The 20,770-nt window shown below is 39.6% G+C and overlaps 2 protein-coding genes across 2 annotated transcripts; both read right to left on the reverse strand.

Moving 5' to 3' along the window:
- Positions 1-4,954: 4,954 nt before the first annotated feature.
- Positions 4,955-5,881, reverse strand: LOC138389860 (olfactory receptor 10J1-like). Its single transcript, XM_069478514.1, is given in 1 exon segment — positions 4,955-5,881. A coding segment is annotated over 1 exon segment (927 nt).
- Positions 5,882-11,659: 5,778 nt separating this feature from the next.
- Positions 11,660-12,945, reverse strand: LOC138389861 (olfactory receptor 10J4). The gene is made up of 2 exons (XM_069478515.1): positions 12,322-12,945; positions 11,660-11,983 (listed from the first exon to the last, which is right to left on the reverse strand). Exons 1-2 carry the CDS (start codon positions 12,943-12,945, stop codon positions 11,660-11,662), a joined length of 948 nt encoding a protein of 315 aa, XP_069334616.1.
- Between the last annotated feature and the right edge of the window lie 7,825 nt (positions 12,946-20,770).

Here is a 20,770-nt window from a genome sequence, read left to right on the forward strand (position 1 = left end):
CCCAAATAGCCAAAGCAACCTTAAACAATAAGAAGAAATCAGGAGGCATCACTTTACCAAATTTAAGGCTATACTACAAGGCTATAGTAACTGAAACAGCATGGTACTGGCACAAAAATGGAGACATAGACAGAGAACCCAGATATAAAACTATGCTCATATTACCAGCTGATCTTTGAGAAAGCAGACAAAAATATACACTGAGGAAAAGAACCCTTATTCAATACATGGTGCTGGGAAAATTGGATAGCCACATGTAGAAGACTGAAACAGGATCGACACCTCTTACCACTCACAAAAATTAATTCATGATGGATAACCGACTTAAACCTAAGACATGAAACTATAAGAATTCTAGAAGAAAATGTTGGAAAAACTCATCTAGATATCGGCCTAGGCAAAGAATTTATGAACAAGACCCCAAAGGCAATCATAGCAACAAAAAAATTAACCAATGAGACTTGATTAAATTAAAAACTTCTGCACAGCCAAGGAAACAACCAATAGAGTGAATAGACAACCTACAGAATGGGAGGAAATATTTGCATGCTACACTTCCAATAAAAGGATGATAACCAGAATCTATGAAGAACTCAAATCATCAAGAAAAATATCTTTCTCTCTTTATTTTCCCAACCCTCTGAAACAGATTTTCCTATTTACTTAACCAAATCTACTTTCCTTAAAGGAGGAAAGTTCTCTTTTTGTGAATGCTAGGATCCCACGGAGGACTTTGGTTAGGAGTCTAGTTTTATCAGTCACACACTTTGTAGCTACAACCCAAGGAATAGGAAGATTTGATGTCAGTGGACAGGGTTCAAGCCCTAGCTCTCTCACTTATTAGCTCTCTGTTCTTGGTTGAGTCACTTGAATGTTCTGACTCTCAACTTTACAAGGTCTTTGTAGGTGAATCATTATCCACCAACCCAATTCAGGGGTTTTCAAACTATTTATATTGTATCCCCCTACCCAGCCCAGTATAAGTGCATAGGCTTCCCTTTGGGCTTACAGATGTCTCAAAGATGTATGTGTGTGGGTTATGGGAGAGGTGGGAAAAGGTGCCCAATAGGGATATAGCAAAGGCATTTGACACATCCTGGCCTCACTCCTACTAGGCAGTCAGTGAGTGAGTTGCTTGTGCTCTCTAAAATCTTAGGTGGCTCCTGCCAAAATAAGACTTTACAGCTTTAGTTACTGAAGGTTTTCTCCAAAGAAGAGTAATGGATGATCGTATAGACCTCAAGTCTCTCTGCTACATGTTCTGACCTTTTACTGCTAATAGAGTTTGGTATGTGATTGAGGAGAGGTGAACTGGGTAACTGGCCAAGAACCTGAATTTGCTTTCTTTTTTATAATTTAAAACCATTAATTGGAACTAAATCTTTCTTGTTTCTATGTTCCCATTACTGGTTCAAAGCTCTAGTTGAGCACTTATCAGTCTGCCAAAATTTAGCATAAATTGTGTATAAACACATGAGGTCTGTTCAGAAAGTATCCAGCTGAAGGTTAATATAACCGTTCTTGTTATATTAACAATGACTGGATACTTTCCGGACAGACTTCACATAACCAACCTCCTTGTCCAGAGGCCAGACACTTGGTATAATTCACCACTGTGTTCCCAGAACCTAGCGCCAAACCTAACCCACCTCAATGTCTACTGAATTCTTAAATCCATTTAAGTAAGGCTCAGGCTTGCTGGTAGATTTCTAAATGCTTTCCTATGATTTGCTTTAAAAATGGAGAAGGTGGATACTTGTGTTCCCTAGAATCTTAGCTGGTTCTGCATGAATAACACTTTACACCTTGCACTGTGCTGGAGATGCTCTTCCTCTTATGTCTTCACTGGCTAGAGTTAGGATCCCAGGTGGTTCTTTTATACAGGACCCAGATCCCTCTCTCTTGGAAAAGCCTTGAGGATGAGATTTTGTTTTATTTGGGAAGTTTCAGGCCTAGACGACTTGAATTTTGCCTCACTTGATTTGTCTAGTGTATCACTGTCTCCCCTGGGAGTTGCCCTTGTGATAGATACACTCTGGGTAAACAGAAAATACCAGCCAACTAGTGAAAGTTCAAGTTCTGCCTTCACCCCCTTTTTCTATCTTAGCCTTGTTGTCTGTATGATGAAGAGTCTTATCTCTGTCTTCCTTGGGCTTGTTCTGAGGACCTAGCAAGGTAATGGTTGGGAAAGTGTCTTGTATCAAGGGGCCACAGTATGGAAGAAGTGATACTGAGCATGAGTTGTGAACCAAATAATCCCAAGGCAGAAGCAGGATTCCTTTTGTTTTGATCCAGCCAAATAGTGACAGCTGGATCCGTTCAGCAGGTGAGAAAAAGTTTTGTAGCCAGCTCCTGAATGGGGTGAGAAGGGATGTTGAAAACATGTGATTCCATAATGTCTGCCTTTTAAGCTATTCTGTTCAAACAAAATCTCTGAAAAATCTGGATGATAAATATCCTAGAAGTCCTTGGTGATAAAATATTCTGAGTGGTGCCCCACAGGAGGTGCGTAGCCCTTGGCCCTAAGAGATGGCCCCACACATAGATCAAGGCAGCCTTATTGTCTGGGTAACAGGAATGTATTTCCCTGAACTCCAGGATGCAAAGTCCATTCTTGGCTTGATGAGATTTAGCTTTATATAGACCAGAAAAAAATATCCCATGGCTGACATCTTTGTCATTAAATATTAAGTATACTTTCTCTATCACATTACATTATGGTGAGTTCTGCATAAGTCCATCTCCCCTGCAAGACTGGGAACTACTTTATTCAGGGAATGGTGTAGAGTTTATTTCAACATTTTCCATGTCTAGCACAAAATCTGGCATATAGTAAATACTTCCTGAATGTTTATCAAATGACTGTCAAAATCTTTGCCAGTAATGTTTTGCTTTTAATTATTCACATTTTTTGCTTTGCCAGTTAACAGCTTCTCTTAGTTACTTTTAGCCATCTTATTACATACCTAGAGCACTTTAAGTTTTGTTTGATTTTTGCCATTGCCTTTGTCAATCCTAGGAGGAGGCCTGGCAGTTCTGTTATGGTCTGGAGTGCAGATACATGTGCCCTCTGGGTCTCTGTATCTTCTTTTTAAGTCTTTTCTGATTAATGGATCTACTTTTTAATCCTAGCAGAAAGTATGTCCTGGGGCCATGGTGCCACTAGGTCTGAGGTCCAGCCCAGTCACTGATTGACAGCAAGTCTTTGCTCTCCTTACCTAGCTACTCATCTGTACCTTAAACCCAAACCTACACGATAGTCCTTGGTCAGCTTTGCTCCATGCCCTTTCTGACTGTCTTATTCAGCTTCATCCTAAGTACTTAATCATTTCTGTGTATTCCCTCCAATACCTTGGTCACATTCCCCTTTTTCTCACAATTTCTTTTGGCTTGGAGTCTATGGCTCCACACAGTTCTTTAGACATCTCAGTGGAGCTAATTATGTGCAATAAAGATGTCAAGAATTCACATAGATGCCTCATAATCTGAACCCTAGTTTTCCTGAGTCTTGGGTTATTCCCATTGCCTAAAATTAAAGCTAAAATTCCTTAGTTTGGCATATAAGGCCTTCACAGTCTGACCCCACCATACCCTTCTGGTCTAACCCTCTTCAACCCACCCCCTCCCCCCCTGTCCTGGAGTCAGTGCAGTGCACTGAATTATTTTTCATTCCCTGATCAGTATTCTTGTTTTCATACCTGCAGCTGCATTGTTTCTTCTCTTTAGAATTCTCTTCCCCCAACTCGTCCATCAGACAATTTCTCATCAGTGCTTTTTAAAATTTAAAAAAAAACATTTAATTATTATGGGTACATAACAGTTGTATATCTTTATAGGGTACATGTGATGTTTTGATACAGACATATGATGTCAATTAATCAAATCAGGGTAACTGGGGTATCCATCACCTTTTCTTATCAGTGTTTTGAAGCCAGACCAGATCACAGATCACCTCCTCTCTGAAGACTTCTCTGACATCTTGGACATCTCCAACAGAGTTTCAGCCTCTCTCTCTCTCCCTGCCCCAATCTCTCCCTCACTCTCCATCTTTCTGCTCTCTCCTTCTCTCTCTCTCTCTTTCTCAGCTCTCCTTTAATCATTATATATAGCACTTATCATAAAAAATTGAAACCATACTTTTAAATGATTATCTTTGCCACCAGACTCTTAGCTTCCCAGAGCCAGACAGTAGGGCTTTTTCATCTTTATTTGCTCAGGATCTAGCACACAGCCTCGTTCATCACTCTTGCCCATTATATGCTTTCTGAATTAAATTAGCAGCACTTGAACTGACCCAGAAGCATCTTAGAATGTGCCCTCAAAAGACTGTCATGATGACTGACAAGATCTGGAATTTCCAGGATCTCTAATTAAACTGTCTATTGTCACCATGTTTTAACAAGGTGTTTTGCTAGAACCTGGGATGAATGAACACAACCAGAAAAGGGAATCTATTTCTCCTTGTTTGTCCCATCCTGCGGCCACCCTCCCTGTCTACCCAGTGACTTATTACTTGATATGTCACATATAAACAGATTCCAGCAAGGATTCCAGTTTTAGAAGCCCTCAAGCTCTTTAGTGGGAAGGGATTAAAGAAAAAAAAATTAAAGTGTACCCTGGATTTTGTTTTCTCAAATAGGCTTTTTACTGTCTTCATTGAGTAGAGATTCACAAGGAAACCAAAAGGTCAATAAGAAATTTTCGGTCTACGCTACTTCCTGACCTTTTCTTTGGGTATCTCTTATCATTGTTTGTCTATCCACAAATACAGGGCCAACACTTCATCCAGGGGCTTTATTTAAAGCTTCAAAATTCCAGTTGTATGAAGCTATTATTCTCTTTTTGCCTCTTATTTAAGGGGCCAGTCTCTAGAAGCCAAAGGTTTGTGAGTTTACTCCTCATATTCCTGCCTAGGGTGGATGTTTAGAGCCTCAGGAGAAATCATCCCAAATTGTCAAGAAAGTTTCCTGCCAATAGCCCTGAACAGAGCATCCTTGACCTCTTTGTTCCTCAGGGTGTACACCACAGGGTTCAGTAGGAGGGTGATGACAGTGTAGGTCACAGAGATCAGCTGGTCCTAATCCCTGGTGTTCTCTGACTTGGGTTTGAGGTAGGCGATGGAGGCACAGCCATAATGGACAATGACCACGGTGAGGTGGGAGGCACAGGTGGCAAAAGCCTTCTTCCGGCCCTCGGCTGAAGCAATCTTGAGGATTATAGAGATAATGAGAACATAAGAGATGAAAACCAGACCCATAGGTACAACAAGCACCAGCACACTGATGATCAAAGTCAGGATCTCATTGACAGTGGTGTCAATGCAGGACAGCTTCACCACAGGTCGGATATCACAGAAGTGGGCCACCTTTGTGGCACAGAAAGGTAACCTGAATACAGATGTCACCTGTGTTATTGCTACAATCAGGCCAATGCTGCAGGCCCCCAAATCTAGCTGGACACACACCCTCTTGTTCATAATAAGCGTGTATCTCAGGGGGTTGCAGATAGCCACATAGTGGTCATATCCCATTGCTGTGAGCAGGAAGCAGTTAGTGATGCCAAAGGTAACAAAAAAGAACATCTGTGTGGCATAACCTGCCAATGATACAGACTGGCTCATGCCCACGAGGCTGGAGAACATCCTTGCAAGAATGACCAGTGTATACACAGTCTCTGAAGTGGACAGCATGCTCAGAAAGAAGTACATGGGCATGGGAAGATGGTGATCAATTCGGATGATGGTTACAATGATTACATTGCCTGCTAGGGTTAAGATGTATAGTGCAAAGAACACCCCCAAAAGGATAATCTGGTGTTCATGGAAGCTGGAGAAACCTTGCAAAATAAACTCAATGATGAGAGTGTAGTTCTCTCTCATCATTGAGTGGTCACCAAATTTGAAGTGTAGAAGAATAAAAGTTACATAATTTCAGCAGAGCAGCTTAAACACATTTCTGAAATTGATTGGCATTCAATAATTCTCAGCTATAAATCTAGAGATACATTTCCTAGTATATTCAAGCCCAATCCTGGGCTTACTTTTCTTTACTTAAAATAGTTTTGCTTTTTGGCCATTTGTTACAATTTCCTATGTATCCTAGAATCAAATAGTCTCTTTCTTTCTCACTGTATAAATCATGCATGTTCCTACTCCACTCCTGCTCTTTCTCCCTGACATCTGGAATGGCCTCCCTCCGCTTCTCTTATTTAATTCTTCCCCATTTTTCAGAGACCAATGTAAGCTTTCAGCCCCCCATAAAATCATATTATACTCTGATGTTCTCATGTCTATTTGAATTATTTTCTACCCCCATCATTGCTGCCTCTCCTCACACAAATACTCAGCAACTTTATAATAATTTTTATATCTTTTCATATTTCCCTGGTTCACGATTATGCATGAATTGGGTGCATGAAAACAATTTGTTTAGGGATGAACTAGAGACTTCTTTTCTTTTAAGAGTATGAATCATCCCCCTTGCACATCCTTTAGGAAATAGAAGCAGAGCAGAAAGGCTCTTCTTGTTTTCAAGAAGAAAAAGGCAAATCTTAACCAACGACCAAACTCTCCCCACTGCTGTCTGAATGATGGAAGTCTGCTGACAGTTCACAACACTGATTCACATAGGTTATAAACTACGCTACATCTTTACCCTCCCTAACCTAGAAGGCAAATTTACAGCCAAAACAACTTTGTGAGTGGGCATACACCTACTCTGCAGAAGTAAACAATAGTATAAGGAAAGAGGCAGCAAATTTAAGTGTCCCTCACCTAAAGCAAAAGCCAACCCTGAATATAAAAAAGTTACACTAAAGATATATCATTTTGTTGAAAGGTGGGAATCAGTTCAATTTATGTAATATTTCACATTTTTGTCTCTTTAAACAGTAATCTCCTGTATGGTATTTAAATTATATTCCAATTTTCTTATGCATATTCAAAAAGATACTTTTTGCATAAAGTAAATCATATCAATGATGAAGGTTAGTAAGTATGAAGACTTTCTTCAAGTTTATAAAACTCTATTTAAAAGAAGTTGATGACCAGCTGTTAATCATTAACACTAAGTGTGCTAAAAAGGAATAAAGATGCAATAGAGAATATTTCCCAATGGAGAAAATCATTTGACACTAAAGTATGTGGATAAAGGCTTGTCTTCTGTGAGGTCTCTGAGCAAAAACTAGGCAGTAGCTCACCATGGGGTGGTATGGAACCTTTATGGTGAAGTCAGAAATGCTTGGCAGAGCTTTGGATTGTTGTAATGACAGGCACAGGTGCTCTTGGCAATTAATGATGCTAGATGCAATGCATGTGATGGTCCTGCTCAAGGAAGAATTATCCTATTTCAAATACCAGTAAGGTTCCTATTGAGAAACACTGGGCTAGAAAGTCATCTAATCTGGTTGAAGCCTGTCTGTCTTGAGGTAGAAGAATGGCTACTATTACCTGGTTAGCATCCTCTACCCTTGGAAGCCTATAATTCTTCAAAGGAATTCGAGGGAAGAAAGAGTAAACATATTCTTATGAAGACCTCCCAGTTGTGATAGGAGCTGTCATACTAAAATAAATCAAAGTCAGCCCATGGGTAACGAGCCCTATTCCATCCCCTTTTCTAAAGAGTACTTACATGACTTTGCCTAGTACTGAGGCACAGCAGGAGAGCAGGGCTGGAGCAGGCCAAGGAGTAAAGATTGAAATCTGGGGCTCCCTTGGCCACAGTGTGCAGGTGCAAGGAAGAGCAAGGTGACCAAGAGGGCCTAAGATGGGCTGAGGCCTAGCAGACAGGGGATGAACAGACTGCAGTAGGAATGTGGTCAGGCTTGAGAGCCAGAGGAATTCTTGACAGCCCCTCGATTTGAAAAAGCTTTTGAAGCCAGAGAGGATGCTCTCCAAAGATCAGCCAGTTGGGCTTCTAGAAGTCACTCCCTGAAGACATTCTGAAAGCCACCTTGGGGCTGGGAGGATGCAGACAGCAGGTACCTGGGGGCCTCATTATGTATGGGGCTCGTTTACTCAATTGCAGGGTTGCTTTGGGAGCCTGGGATAAGTTTTTACTACCAGTAGGAATAGCATTAGAGGAAGTTGTTTATTTAGTTGAATTTTACTTGTTTGAATAAGCACATTGTATGTGTGTGTGTATGTGTTTTGTTTGCTTATTTTTGTTTTTTTTAACAGATGTGCCTTGGAAATCCACAGCGACGAATCTAGGCAGCTCAAGCTTAGAGTCACACCATCTTGGATCCCAGGAAGTTTAGGCCCTTTTACTTATAGGCAGGAACTCTACCCAGTATAATAATCTGATTTTCTTTTTAAAATAAAAGTATTCAAATATGGCCATGGTTCTGCAGAAGGCAGTTCATGCTGCCTATCTTCACCCTGTGGCATTCAGAATTGGAAGCACATAGTCTTAATACCCAAGATCCTCTCTTGGGTACTAGAAAACAGAGATGAAGTTTTGAATACTCTGTTCTCTTGACCAAGAAATTTCCTTCCCTTCTCCCTTTGGGAAACTTTTACTAGTCCGTCAAGACCCAACTTTAAATTTACTTCCTATTGAAGACTTTCCTTGAGTTAGTTTACTGCTTCTTTAGCAATCTCTCAGTCTAGCATGTGGTGTTTATGTGTGCCCATTCGTTCTTTAGGCACTTAGCATATGTCAGGCCCTGCGCTAGTTGCTGTAAGTGCAGACATGGACGAGATGCTGCACCAACTTCTTAGGAGCTCACGGCTTAGTTTCAGGTGATATTATCAGACAATAATATTAAACTGAAATGTTTAAGTGTAAATGAGACAGGGAAGAGACAATCCTTGATCAGATTCAGGTTGGTTACAGAAAATTACAATATGTAGGTAGAGACCAGGTTACAGAAGGTGTTGGAGGATTTGAATTTATCCTTTTTAAGGACCTCACAAGTGATTCTCACTTATCTCTCCTGTTTCTAGACTTCGAAGTTTCTTAGCAACTGGCCTCTTAAGGACGTGAACTTCCTATGTCTTCTTACCGTCTATCTGGTGACTCTGCATCTTTGTTAGAAAAAGACAGACTCAGCACTGGGATTGGGTATATTGATCTGGCAGCAGTGTGAGGATGAACTTGAGATTGGTAAAAAGAAGCAGGAAAATAAGCTAGGATGCTGATGGAACAGAGATAATTGGGCTTGATTTAGAGGGGTGGCAATGGGCCCAGAGAGAAGGGACAGATGTAAGAGACATTTGAGGTAAATCAATAGGGCATATAACTGAATCAATGTGTGAATTAAAGGAGAGGAAAGAACCAATTGTTACTACTCTCATAAGGTTCATTCATGCCAACTTTCTGATTATTTACAAATGTACCTAGCTTCCTATTGTAACAGATGAATAAAAAAAACAATGATCTCTATATTGACCGTCCTTCATTAGATATCAGTGGTGGCTATGGGATCTCATCAGGAGAGCAGGGGAGTCAGGCAATAGAGCTCAATGCTTTATGATGTCATTGCTTTGGGACAAATTAGGAATATTGTAGAAATGGGAAACTGGGTTGATGATATAAAAATGTGGTACCTGGTAAAAAGGAGAGATATTCAGTTTCAGTAGTGACTAATATTTATTGAATATTTTCACAATTTTTTGTCTTGCTTCTTAATCCTCCAAATGACCCTATGAAGTCAGCAGCAGTATCTCATTGTATAGAGGAGAGATGTACAAGAAGCCCACCCTGCCACCAACAGTAAACACATTGGGATTTGGTGCTAGAAAGAAATCAACACATGTGGGGTGACTATAGAAACAAAGCTGGAAAAACAGCCAAAAGAACCTTCTGTAAATGCCCCTAGTTTTGCAGACTGCTTTACTTAAGGGCCAGATTTCAGTAGTTCTTATTATAGTTCATTCACAACATTCAATTCAGTTTAGGATCCGAGGTCTAGACCTCCTATTAAGGCTTCGAAATTGTTAATGGGAGTCTTTCAGAACCCTGAATAGAGCTCACAGCAGATTTAACTGAGTTTCCCAAAGTTATATCTGGTCTGACATGCTCTTCCACCCTATTCTTGTCACCTAGAGCCGGGATGTCCAACTTTTCTGTGTGTGAAAACTCCTTTTTAATTTAAGAATATTTCATGGATCTACAACTTGATTAGAGTTGGATAACAATTGTATTATTTGTACATATGATAGAAAAAATAAATCATAAAAAGGCAACTATGACTTAGAAATTGGTGCTTTCACATGAATTATGATGCATTCAAAAATAGTTGCACATGCTTTTGTCAGTATTTATTCAGACAGCACTTGGGGAATGGTGCACACAAGAATCCTGGGCTCCTTGCAGCGACTGAGGCAACTAGGAGAGGAGAGGGAATGATGCCTGAGATGTATTTGGAAGGCCAGTAGGTAAAAGGGAAGGCATTGAGCATAGGGGAATGGGTGGCAATGGAAGAGAAATGCAGATAGGTGCTGAGTGGTTTATTAACACATGGTAGGTGTATCCAGGTAGTAATAGTTGGAAGACTGAGAGAATAGTTTCCTTTTACTGGAACATAGGAGAAGCCTGTTTACAAAGTCAGGACCTCCGGAAAACAGGGAACCCACTCTACAAATGAGGTCATGTTCTCTAGAAGCAGAGCCTTAAACAAGGTTCTGGGTATAGGGATTGATTAGGGAGTACTCCCAGAGGAAAGGGAATGAGAGAAGCAGGACGGGACAGGGGAATAGCTAAGCAAGAATGTGGCCTCAGCTCAAGGTTAACTTCAGCCTGATCTAATGGAGGGATCTAGAATTGTACCCTAGAGTTGCGCCCATCTTGAGGCAAGGTGGGCTGCCTGTTGTCATTCAGGCATTCCTTGTGGTGTGTCCCTTGTGAGGATGGGGTATGTGTGGCCTTATCCCCCTTTCAGCCAATGGCAATTCTTCATAGAAAAGGGCAGCTATAAACAGCATTTCAACACCCACATCAACTGGGCATGGGCACACCAGCCCGGCAAAGGGATCTGGGCAAAGTAACAACAGAGCCCATTATACTGCCCAAGGTGTCTGGGGAGAGGGGACAGGGTATGAAAGCCATTTTTATGCATTTTGCTTAAGCTGCCCAAAATTGAAACTTCTCAAACATCTTGTAAACTGGCTATCAGAGCCTGTGTCTGACATAGCTGTCTAGGGTTCATACATGTAGTATAGGCACAAGGTAAATAATTAATGAAGTGAGTTTTTTGTTGCTGTTAACTGCAGTATGAAATGTAGCACTGGAAGTGTCATGTATAAACAATGAAGAACCCGTGATCTTAGTACCCAGATTTTCATGCTGAGGCCAGGTTCGACGTACATAAATTCCTGTGATATAATGCTATTATTCTTCCCAGCCTCCCTGCTGGTTTATATATCTTATGCCATAAATAACAGGAATAATGTCTAACATTATAGTACAGTGTATGGATATGCTTTGTCTTATTTGCTTTTCATCAAGCTTGTTAAACTCATCTATCTGGCTTGGCAAATCCATCTATTTCTTTTTTCCATTAATATTTTTCTTCTTTGTTTCACTCTAGTCCTCCCATTCCCAGATGCTTCCCAGACCAGGCTCCAGGTGCCCTCATTCCCTCTCTTATCTGACTGGCTCCCTCATAGTGACACCTCACCAAGCTTTTTTCATGTTATTGTTATTGAACTTACCTGCACCTAAGAGAGGGGCTTTCTGCCCAAAGCTCTGAGCAAGGCACTCTTGACCTCTTTGTTCCTCAGGCTGTACACAACAGGGTTCAGCAGGGGGGTGATGGCAGTGTACGTCACGGAGATAAGTCTGTCCTGCAGAGAATTTTGGGACTTGGGTTTTAGGTAGATGAAGGAGGTACAGCCATAGCGGACAATGACCACTGTGAGGTGTGAGGCACAAGTGGCAAAGGCCTTTTTCCGGCCCTCAGCCGATGCAATCTTGAGGATGTTGGTGACAATCAGGACATAGGAAATAAAGATCAAGAGCATGGGCAGGGCCGGGCGCGGTGGCTCACGCCTGTAATCCTAGCACTCTGGGAGGCCGAGGTGGGCGGATCGTTTGAGCTCAGGAGTTCGAGACCGGCCTGAGCAAGAGCGAGACCCCATCTCTACTAAAAATAGAAAGAAATTATTTGGACAGCTAAAATATATATATAGAAAAAATTAGTCGGGCGTGGTGGCGCATGCCTGTAGTCCCAAGCTACTCGGGAGACTGAGACAGGAGGATCACTTGAGCTCAGGAGTTTGAGGTTGCTGTGAGCTAGGCTGACGCCACGGCACTCACTTTAGCCTGGGCAACAGAGTGAGACTCTGTCTCAAAAAAAAAAAAAAAAGAGCATGGGCAGAACAAGGACACAGAGACTGATGAGCAAAGTGATAAATTCTTTGATACTAGTGTCAGCACAGGCGAGCTTCATTAGGGGCCGGATATCACAAAAGAAGTGGGAGATGACGTTGGCATCACAGAAGGGCAGGCTGAACACAGATGACACCTGAATGATAGCTGTGCTCAGGCCAATACTCCAGTATCCACTTGCCAAGTATATACAAGCCTTTTTGCCCATGACGACTGAATAACATAGGGGATTGCAGATGGCCACATAGTGGTCATACCCCATGGCTGTGAGCAGGAAGCAGTTGTTGACACCAAAAGTGAGGTAGAAGAAGAGCTGAGTGGCACAGTCTGGGATGGAGATGGTTTGCTGGGGGCTGAGGAGACAAGACAGCATGCGAGGGATGATGGCCACAGTGTAACAGGTCTCAGAAATGGACAGCACACTCAGAAAGAGGTACATGGGGGTGTGAAGGTGACAATTAAGGTGGATAATTGTCAAGATGACAGCATTGCTGGCAAGGGTCAACAGGTACAAGACCAAAAAGACCACAAAGAGGATGAGTCTGTGATGCCACCCAAAAATGAAGAAACCCTCAAAGGTAAACTCAGTCACTGCTGTGAAATTCAGCTGTGGCATTGAAGAGAATCCAGATCTGAAAAAGATGAAGTGGGAAGGTTGAGCAACTGGGCAGAGAACAGTAGCCTGGTCCAGGGTCATCATCAGCCACATGCAGCAACTCAAAATAGGGTGCAGCTCTGGGTTTCAGAAGCTCTCAACATTCAGACACTGGCCAAGTGCTCAAAGACTTCTGAAGGTTCTCACCTTGGCCCTGGGACTGGGGGGCAGAGGCAGTGCGTGTGTGTTGGCGGGCAGTAAATATCTAAAGGCAGCACATATGCTCCTCCACTTATGATGAGGTCACCTCCTGTAAGTTGAAATATCCTAAATTGAAAATGCATTTAGTACACCTCATCTATGGAACATCATAGCTTAGTCTAGCCTGCCTTACTTAAATGTGCTTAGAACACTTAAATTAGCCTACAGTTAGGCAAAATCATCTAACACAAAGCCTATTGAATGTCTCACATAATTTAATGAAGACTGTACTGAAAGTGAAAAACAGACTGGTCATATGAGTACTTGAAGTATGGTGTCTACTGAAAGCATACGGCTTTTAAACTATCATAAAGTCAAAAAAATTGTAAGTTGAACCACCCTAAGTTGGGGATCATATGTATTGGAAACCCCTAACTAGCTTGGCTAGAAGTAGGTGTGGACTTCTAGAGAAGGCACGAGAATGACTGTGCACGGTGCTGAAACTTCACTCACACTCACCTGGTTTAGGTCAGCAACGGTCCATCACGTGTCAGAGGCCAGTGCCAAGGGACGTGCCTAAGGAGTGAATTAGTTCCAGCCAGGGACAGACTGCTATGTGAGGCACATTCCTGGGAGGTAAGAGGCTGGCTCCAACTCTGTTCAGAAGTGCTTCTGTTTAGTAAATCAGGGTAGAAAAACATTGTCTCCTCTCAAGGCTCAAATTCAAAATGGAGTAAGGCAGTGAGAGGCGACACTGATCTTTTCTCTTTAGTTCAAGGTGTGGACCTAGAACACTCCATGGTCCAGAGCCAACTCCTTTTCAGTCCTGCTCCTTCTATAGCCTCCAGATAGCACTTGTTTTCATACCTGAGTCTCCCTCATTCTGTGTGGAGAGTAGTTTCTGCTTCTATTTTCTAGTCTCTAGTTAAGCACAATAAAGGCTCTAAAAGATTTTTATGGGTTGGAAATACTAGTAACTATAAGACAACAGTGATAAAAACAACAAGATATTTAAGTTTATAGAAATCTCTGGCTTTAACCCCAGAGTAAATGGATGGATGCCTGACTTTCAGTGCTCGTTTCACTTGTCACCATTTGCTCATACAAAATAGTGATAATAACAGCATTTACTTCATTGTGTTGCTATGGAGAATATATGAATTACTGTATGTAAATTGCCAAGTGCAGTTCTTGATATATAACAGGCAAACAATACATTAAATGTCTTCTTCCCTCCCTTCATCTGTCCTCCTCATCCCCCTGCCATAACTCTGGGTTCTACTTGTATGTTAGGGCCACCCAAACACACACACGCACATTTTCTTTCTCTCTCTCTTTCTTTTTTGCATGTTCACAGATGATTGTTGTCATTAATTTCTCCAATCCCTATCGATTAGAAAGTCCAGTAGTCCAGTCTTCACTTTCCACACCCACTTCCCTTCCAACTCTAGATTCTGAAATGTGTGGGGATGTGGATGAGCGTGGTCTGGAATCAAATACCTCTGTGATCAAACCCTAGCTCCACTTACTTCATGTGTAACCTGGGAAACGTTTCTCATCTTTTCAGGCCTCCATTCCCTCACCTGTAAGATGAAGACAGAGCCAATTTCTACCTCAAAGGACCGATATGAGGATTCCATGAGAATATGTCCATGGAAGGCGTTTAGCCTTTGAAAGCTCTGCCCGAGATTCTCTGAGGCTAGTGCCCAGATAATCCTTTCTGGGTGACTTTTTTTTCAGTATTTATACTTTTTCATCCCTAAGTTTTGTGGGACATTTTTTCTACTTGATAACATTCCCAGGAGATAAAAGAAACAGAGAAAGTGGTATCCCACGAGACAAGAGCAATGAGGTCATATTTAGTCACAGAACAAGAATCCCTGCTTCATCGAGTCCTGGATTGTGACTTACATCTCACTGGGCAAAACTGGGCTCATCCAGGATTCAGGAGATGAAGCTCAAAACCACGAGTTCTAGGACTACTGTAGTGCTGTAACAGATACAGCACACAGAGAATCTTCCGAAGAGGAGGACTAGAAGAAAAACATAGAATCCACCAGGGGCTTTCAGTTAGTTTATCTCCCTGATTGGTCAGATTCAGGAGTAACAAACACACAGAAAGCAGCACAAGGCTGTCCTGTGCCTCCCCATTTCCCTGTCCCTTTAAGTCTGGGTTGCAGGCTTTCAGAGAAGACCATTCTCCTGTGCCTCAGGACTCTGGGGTCCCTGTCCTCCAAACCACAGTGACTGTCCCCAAGGCAGCAGTAGCAAAATACAAACACTCTAATGTCTGGGGATCTCATTATAAAAGTAGCTCTTCAACCCAACCCCGTAGATAGTACTTAGACAATCTGGGTTTTCCCATAGGAACAGAACCTTTGCATCAGAACACGGCCCTGCCCTGCTCAGTGGGTAAAGGGGACCTTTTGCCTCATGATCACCATTACGGAGAGGAACCCAATCATGTTTAAGAATGCAGCTGCATTAGGCAAGTCACTCACAGTCCTGGGTCTCTCTGTCCTAAGAACCGAAGGATCTGTCTCCTTCAGTTTGAATATTCTAAGCCTGTGATTATTTTTTTGTTAATTCCTTCAACAAACATTCATTGAACGTCTCTCACATGCCAGGTACATGGAATATGGCAGAAACTGGGGACACTGCATCTGTACTGCAAGCCAGTCCTGCCAGCTTTGCAGTATCTGGGCATCACCCTGTATTACCTGGGAAAAGCTGAGAACCTTGCCCTAGAGGAAGATCAGAAAAAAGGCCTTTATTGGAGTCATTCCCGCAGCTCTGTCTTTCTCCCGGCATTTAGTCAGTCAGTCAACTCAGCTTTGTTTCCTTTTCATAATGTGAGCCAAAGATGGCCCTTTCAGAAGGTTGGAGAAGAATCAGATGTCAAATCCACCAGGTTCCTCTGGGACTTGGCCTCTTCAGTAAGTCCTAGTTCTGGTGCTCAGTTTATGCCTTTCTCTTAGGGACTCAAAAAGTAGGGAAGGTTCCCTTTCTAAGTACCAGTATACTGAGAAATGAATACTTGAGAATAAAACAGTTTATTGTGGTATCTTTGACAAGCCATGTAAGCTGGGAGAGACTGAGAAGCATGGAATACTTTCCCGGCGTTCAGTTCAATGCCACATACTCTCTTTTAAAGCCTTCAAACATTTACCCAAGAGAAACTGGAAATACTTGAGCTCACAAGCTGTTAAGATGTAGAGTTCCACAATGGAGAGATAAATTTATAGTTTCTTTATTACCACTTGAGAACAGCCAATAAGTGACCTCATCAGAACCGTTTGAAATCCCTTAGGGAGCAGTGAAAAGACAGCTTAAGGTTGGGCAGAGGTCATATCAAGACCTTGAGATAATTAGTTAATCTTGGGCCTTTTTTGTCAGTGTCCCTTCCTCACAGTTTTTCTGATAGCACTATTTAAATATGTAGCTCTTTGAAATTAGAAATAGAATGGAGTTGAAACTCGGGAGAAAGAAAAGGAAACCCTGATACTGAGATTATGAACAGAAAAATGACAGGTTTTTAAAAATATATAATTCTTGTTTGTTTATAATAAGATGGGTTTAGGTAAAAAAGACTGAAAAAATCTAGAGTGAATGGAGGTTTTTTTCTGAAATGGGAGAAAACATATTGATGATTACATCATCTGCACATTTTGGCAGTTTTGTCTTTCTGTTCTGATTTTCATATCTCTGATTTATTTCTCTTGACACATTGCATTTGGTTATGAAATATAATATTGAATGCTAGAAGTTATAAAGGCATTATTGTCTTTTTCAGATTTTAATTGAAATGTTTCTCATGCTTCATTCACCATTAAATGTGATGCTTGAATCAGCAAGAAAAAAATCAAACAACCCCATTAAAAAGTGGCCAAAAGACATGGACAAAAGTTTTTCAAAAGAAGATACACTAATGGCCAACAAACATGAAAAAGTGCTCAACATCTCTTAATCATCAGGGATATGCAAATCAAAACCACAATGAGATATTAATATCATTTAACTCCAGTGAGAATGGCTTTTATCAAAAAGTCCCACAACAACAGATGCTGGTGTGGTTGCTCAGAGAAAGGAACACTTATACACTCTTGGTGGGACTGCAAACTATTATAAACTCTATGGGAAATAGTATGGAGATACCTCAAAAAACTAAGAGTAAAACTACCGTTTGATCTAACAATCCCATTATTGGTTATTCACCCAAGGGAAAAGTCATTTTATCAAAAAGACACTTGCACTTGAATGTTTCTTACAGCACAATTCATAATTGCAAAGAGGTGGAATCAACCCAAGTGCCGATCAATACATAAGTGGGTTAATAAAATGTGGTATATGTATACCATGGAGTACTACTCAGCTACAAAAAATGGTGAACTAATATCTTTTTTACTAACTTGGAAGAAACTGGAGACCAATCTTCTAGGTGAAGTATCGCATGAATGGAAAAACAAATACCACATGTACTGACTATTAAATTGGAACTAACTGATCAACACTGATGTGCACATTATGGTAAAAAAAAACTCAACATAAATAAAGCAGGTGAGGGGGAAAAGGGGATGGGTAAATTCACACCTAACAGGTATAATGCACACTATCAGGGTGATGAACAAACATAAATTTGACTGAAACTGTACAAAAGCAATTCACGTGACCAAAAGGTTTGTACACCTATAGTATTGTGAAATAAAATAAATAAATAATACATAAATAAATAGATAGATAGATAGATAAATAAAATGTGATGCTTTCTATAGATCTTTGGAAAAGATCCTTTATCCAAATAAAGAAGTTCTCTTCTATTTCTGGTTTGTTTGCAAGTTTATCATGAATGATCTGTTAAATTTTCAGCTAGTTCCTTTTCTGCATCCATTGATATAATTATATGCTTTTTATTCTTTAATTAGTTAGGGGTGAATTACATTAATAGATAATTTAAATGTTGGCTCATTCATATGTTTTTAAAGTAAACCCTACTTGATATTTTTATACACTCTTGAATTCAGTTTACTATTTTTTCATCTACCCATTATTGGCTGCTAATGATCTTTTCATACTGTATCTATTTTTGGTATCAAAGGTTTGCACTTAGCAACCTCTTTAAATGCTGGAGAAATTTCACACCTCTCTATGCTCTGAACCTGATGAATTTTTTTTGTCTTTGGGTTTTTTTTTGTGGGGGAGGGGAAGAGTAGGTTTCTTACTACCATTTCCTTTTTTATAGGGTTACTATTCTAGTAAATTTTCTATTTCTTTCATGTCTAATTATGGCAATATATCTTTTTCTCCAAATTTGCCCATTTCATTTATTTTTTTAAGTAAATTAGTATAAAGTTGGCAAAGATATGCTTTTATAAGTATTTCGTTCATCTATATCTGTCCTGATATCCTTTTTTCCTACATGATGTTATTTATCGTGTCTTTGATTTTTCTTGATCATGGTTGATAAAGGTTTTATTTCTAAATTAATCTCTTCAAAGATCCAAACTTTTTAAAAATAACATTTTATTGTTTTAGTTTTCTTTACTTTTATATTTCAATTAATTTCTATTTCATTATTACTGGTTTCTACTTTCTTTGGGTTTATTATTATTCTGTTCCAAACTTTTTGAATTAAAATCTTCATTTATTATTTTTTATTAAATATATTAATATAAAGTTACAATTTTTATCTGAGAACTCCTTTGGATGTACCTCATTAGTTTTGATATCTAGTACTTTTGTTAAGTTGTAGTACTACACATTTTTAATTTTCATTTTTATTTCTCATTTATCTCACAATCTATTTAGATGCTTATGTTAAGAGAATAAGCTTAATACAGGAGTCAAGAGCCCAGACGCTGGAGTCAGGGTCCCTGGGTTTGTGTCCACTCTGCCACTCACTAGCTGTATAACTTTGCACAAATTGCTCAATCTCTCTGTGCCTCAATTTCCTTATTTATAAAGTGTGAAGAATAATACTACCTACCATAAACAATTGTCATAAAGATTGAGTAAATATTTGAAAGTGCTTAGAATAATGGCTAACATATAGTAAATGAGATATTCAGATCAGACCTATGAGGAAAGATGATGTAGGAGGGTTTGGCTACTTTTTTTTTTTTTTTGGTTGTTTTCTTATTTTATTGAATTGTGGTCCTTGAAAAATATCTACATAATATCAATGTTGAGGGATCTTTTGGGGTCAAAAGAGTGACCATTCTCTGTATGAAGGTTTGAGTTTTAGATTAGGCTTGTTAATTGTTACTATAACCCTTTTAAGCTCTATCAACCCATTAAATATTTTTGTTAGTTTCCAAGAAAACTGTTAATATCTCCTACTATGAGTGTGTCAGTATCTCCTGGTAGTTTTATCAGTTTTTGCATAATACATTTTGAAATTATGCTGCTAGGACATTATAAATTCATGAGTGGAATATCTTTCTGTTAAATTATTTTGTTTATCAACTTTATAAGTATCTCAGTGGTTTTATCTTAAATAAGATTTTGTCTGGTATTAGTAATATTCCATCAACTTTCTGTCTGTATTTGCCTGTATATACCATTTTCAACCTCTTTATTTTCAATCTTTCTGTCATATTATGTTAATATATGTTTTTTAAATAGGGAAGTATCAGATTAAGACTCAGTCTGAGAGACTTTGTGTCTCAATGAATTAGCTTAGTTCATTCACGTTTACTGTAATTAAATAAATTGTTGGATCTTGTGGTCATCATATTTTTATATTTTCCTTTTACTAAGGTTTCTTAATTTCTATTTGTTTCTTAGGTGGCCTTTTATTTTATTGATTAATTTTTTATTTGTTTTCAGTTTCTGGCTAGAAAGTTATATACCAAACATTTTTATTTCTCCAGTAGTTATCCTTAATTGTTGTAATTTAATTTTATTTTTGGATAAATAATCCAAATGTAGAATTAAAAATGTGAAATGAAATGCAATACATTATTTAAAAAAATTAGTTCTCTATCCAGTCATGATTCTTGCTTCTCGGAAGTAATCATTTTGAGCTCCTTTACATGTTTCTTATGTTATGCACCTCCCTGTTTCTGCTATATTATATGCAACATGTACATAATGGTATTTCTTTCTTCCTAAATGTTAGGCATTATCTTTTGACTTCCTAGTTCATTTATAACACCATCTGTGTGCACTTGAACACAAACACACCCACATACTTCTCCTCCTGTCATCCTCTCAGTAAACGTTCAATCAATTTTCAGAACATACATTATTATGATATGCAAATATTATTCACAACTGAGCCATACAGCTTATTATAAGTGCACATCTCTTCCTGAGCAATTTTTTTCTTGCTAAATTTTTATGATTTAACTCTTTTATTTGTTTAGTTTTCAAGTATCTATAATTAATCAGTCCTCAAACTTTTCACCAGAACTGTGAAACCTTTTCTCCATAGAGAGAGTTGATATAGTCAAACATATTAGATAATCTCCCAAAGTTGTATTTATATATTTATGTAGCCTACTAGTAATTTAATTTCTTTTTGTCTTAAGACCATCATTCTGAGGTCCTTTCCCTCCTTCTCCAATCACATCCTAAGGTTGCTCTCTAGGACTTCCAAAGGGCTATAATGATGGACCTTTTCTTCACAAGCACTCTGATTCATTTG

This window comes from Eulemur rufifrons, chromosome 8 (assembly GCF_041146395.1).
Source record: "Eulemur rufifrons isolate Redbay chromosome 8, OSU_ERuf_1, whole genome shotgun sequence".
Lineage (NCBI taxonomy): Eukaryota > Metazoa > Chordata > Mammalia > Primates > Lemuridae > Eulemur > Eulemur rufifrons.

Bases quoted from the DNA above. Each gene is read 5' to 3' on its own strand.
- LOC138389861 (XM_069478515.1), bottom strand. From the start codon at position 12,945: ATGCCACAGCTGAATTTCACAGCAGTGACTGAGTTTACCTTTGAGGGT. The intron at 11,984-12,321 runs GTTCTGCCCATG...TACAGGCGTGAG, and splicing joins TCATCAGTCTCTGTGTCCTT to CCACCGCGCCCGGCCCTGCC.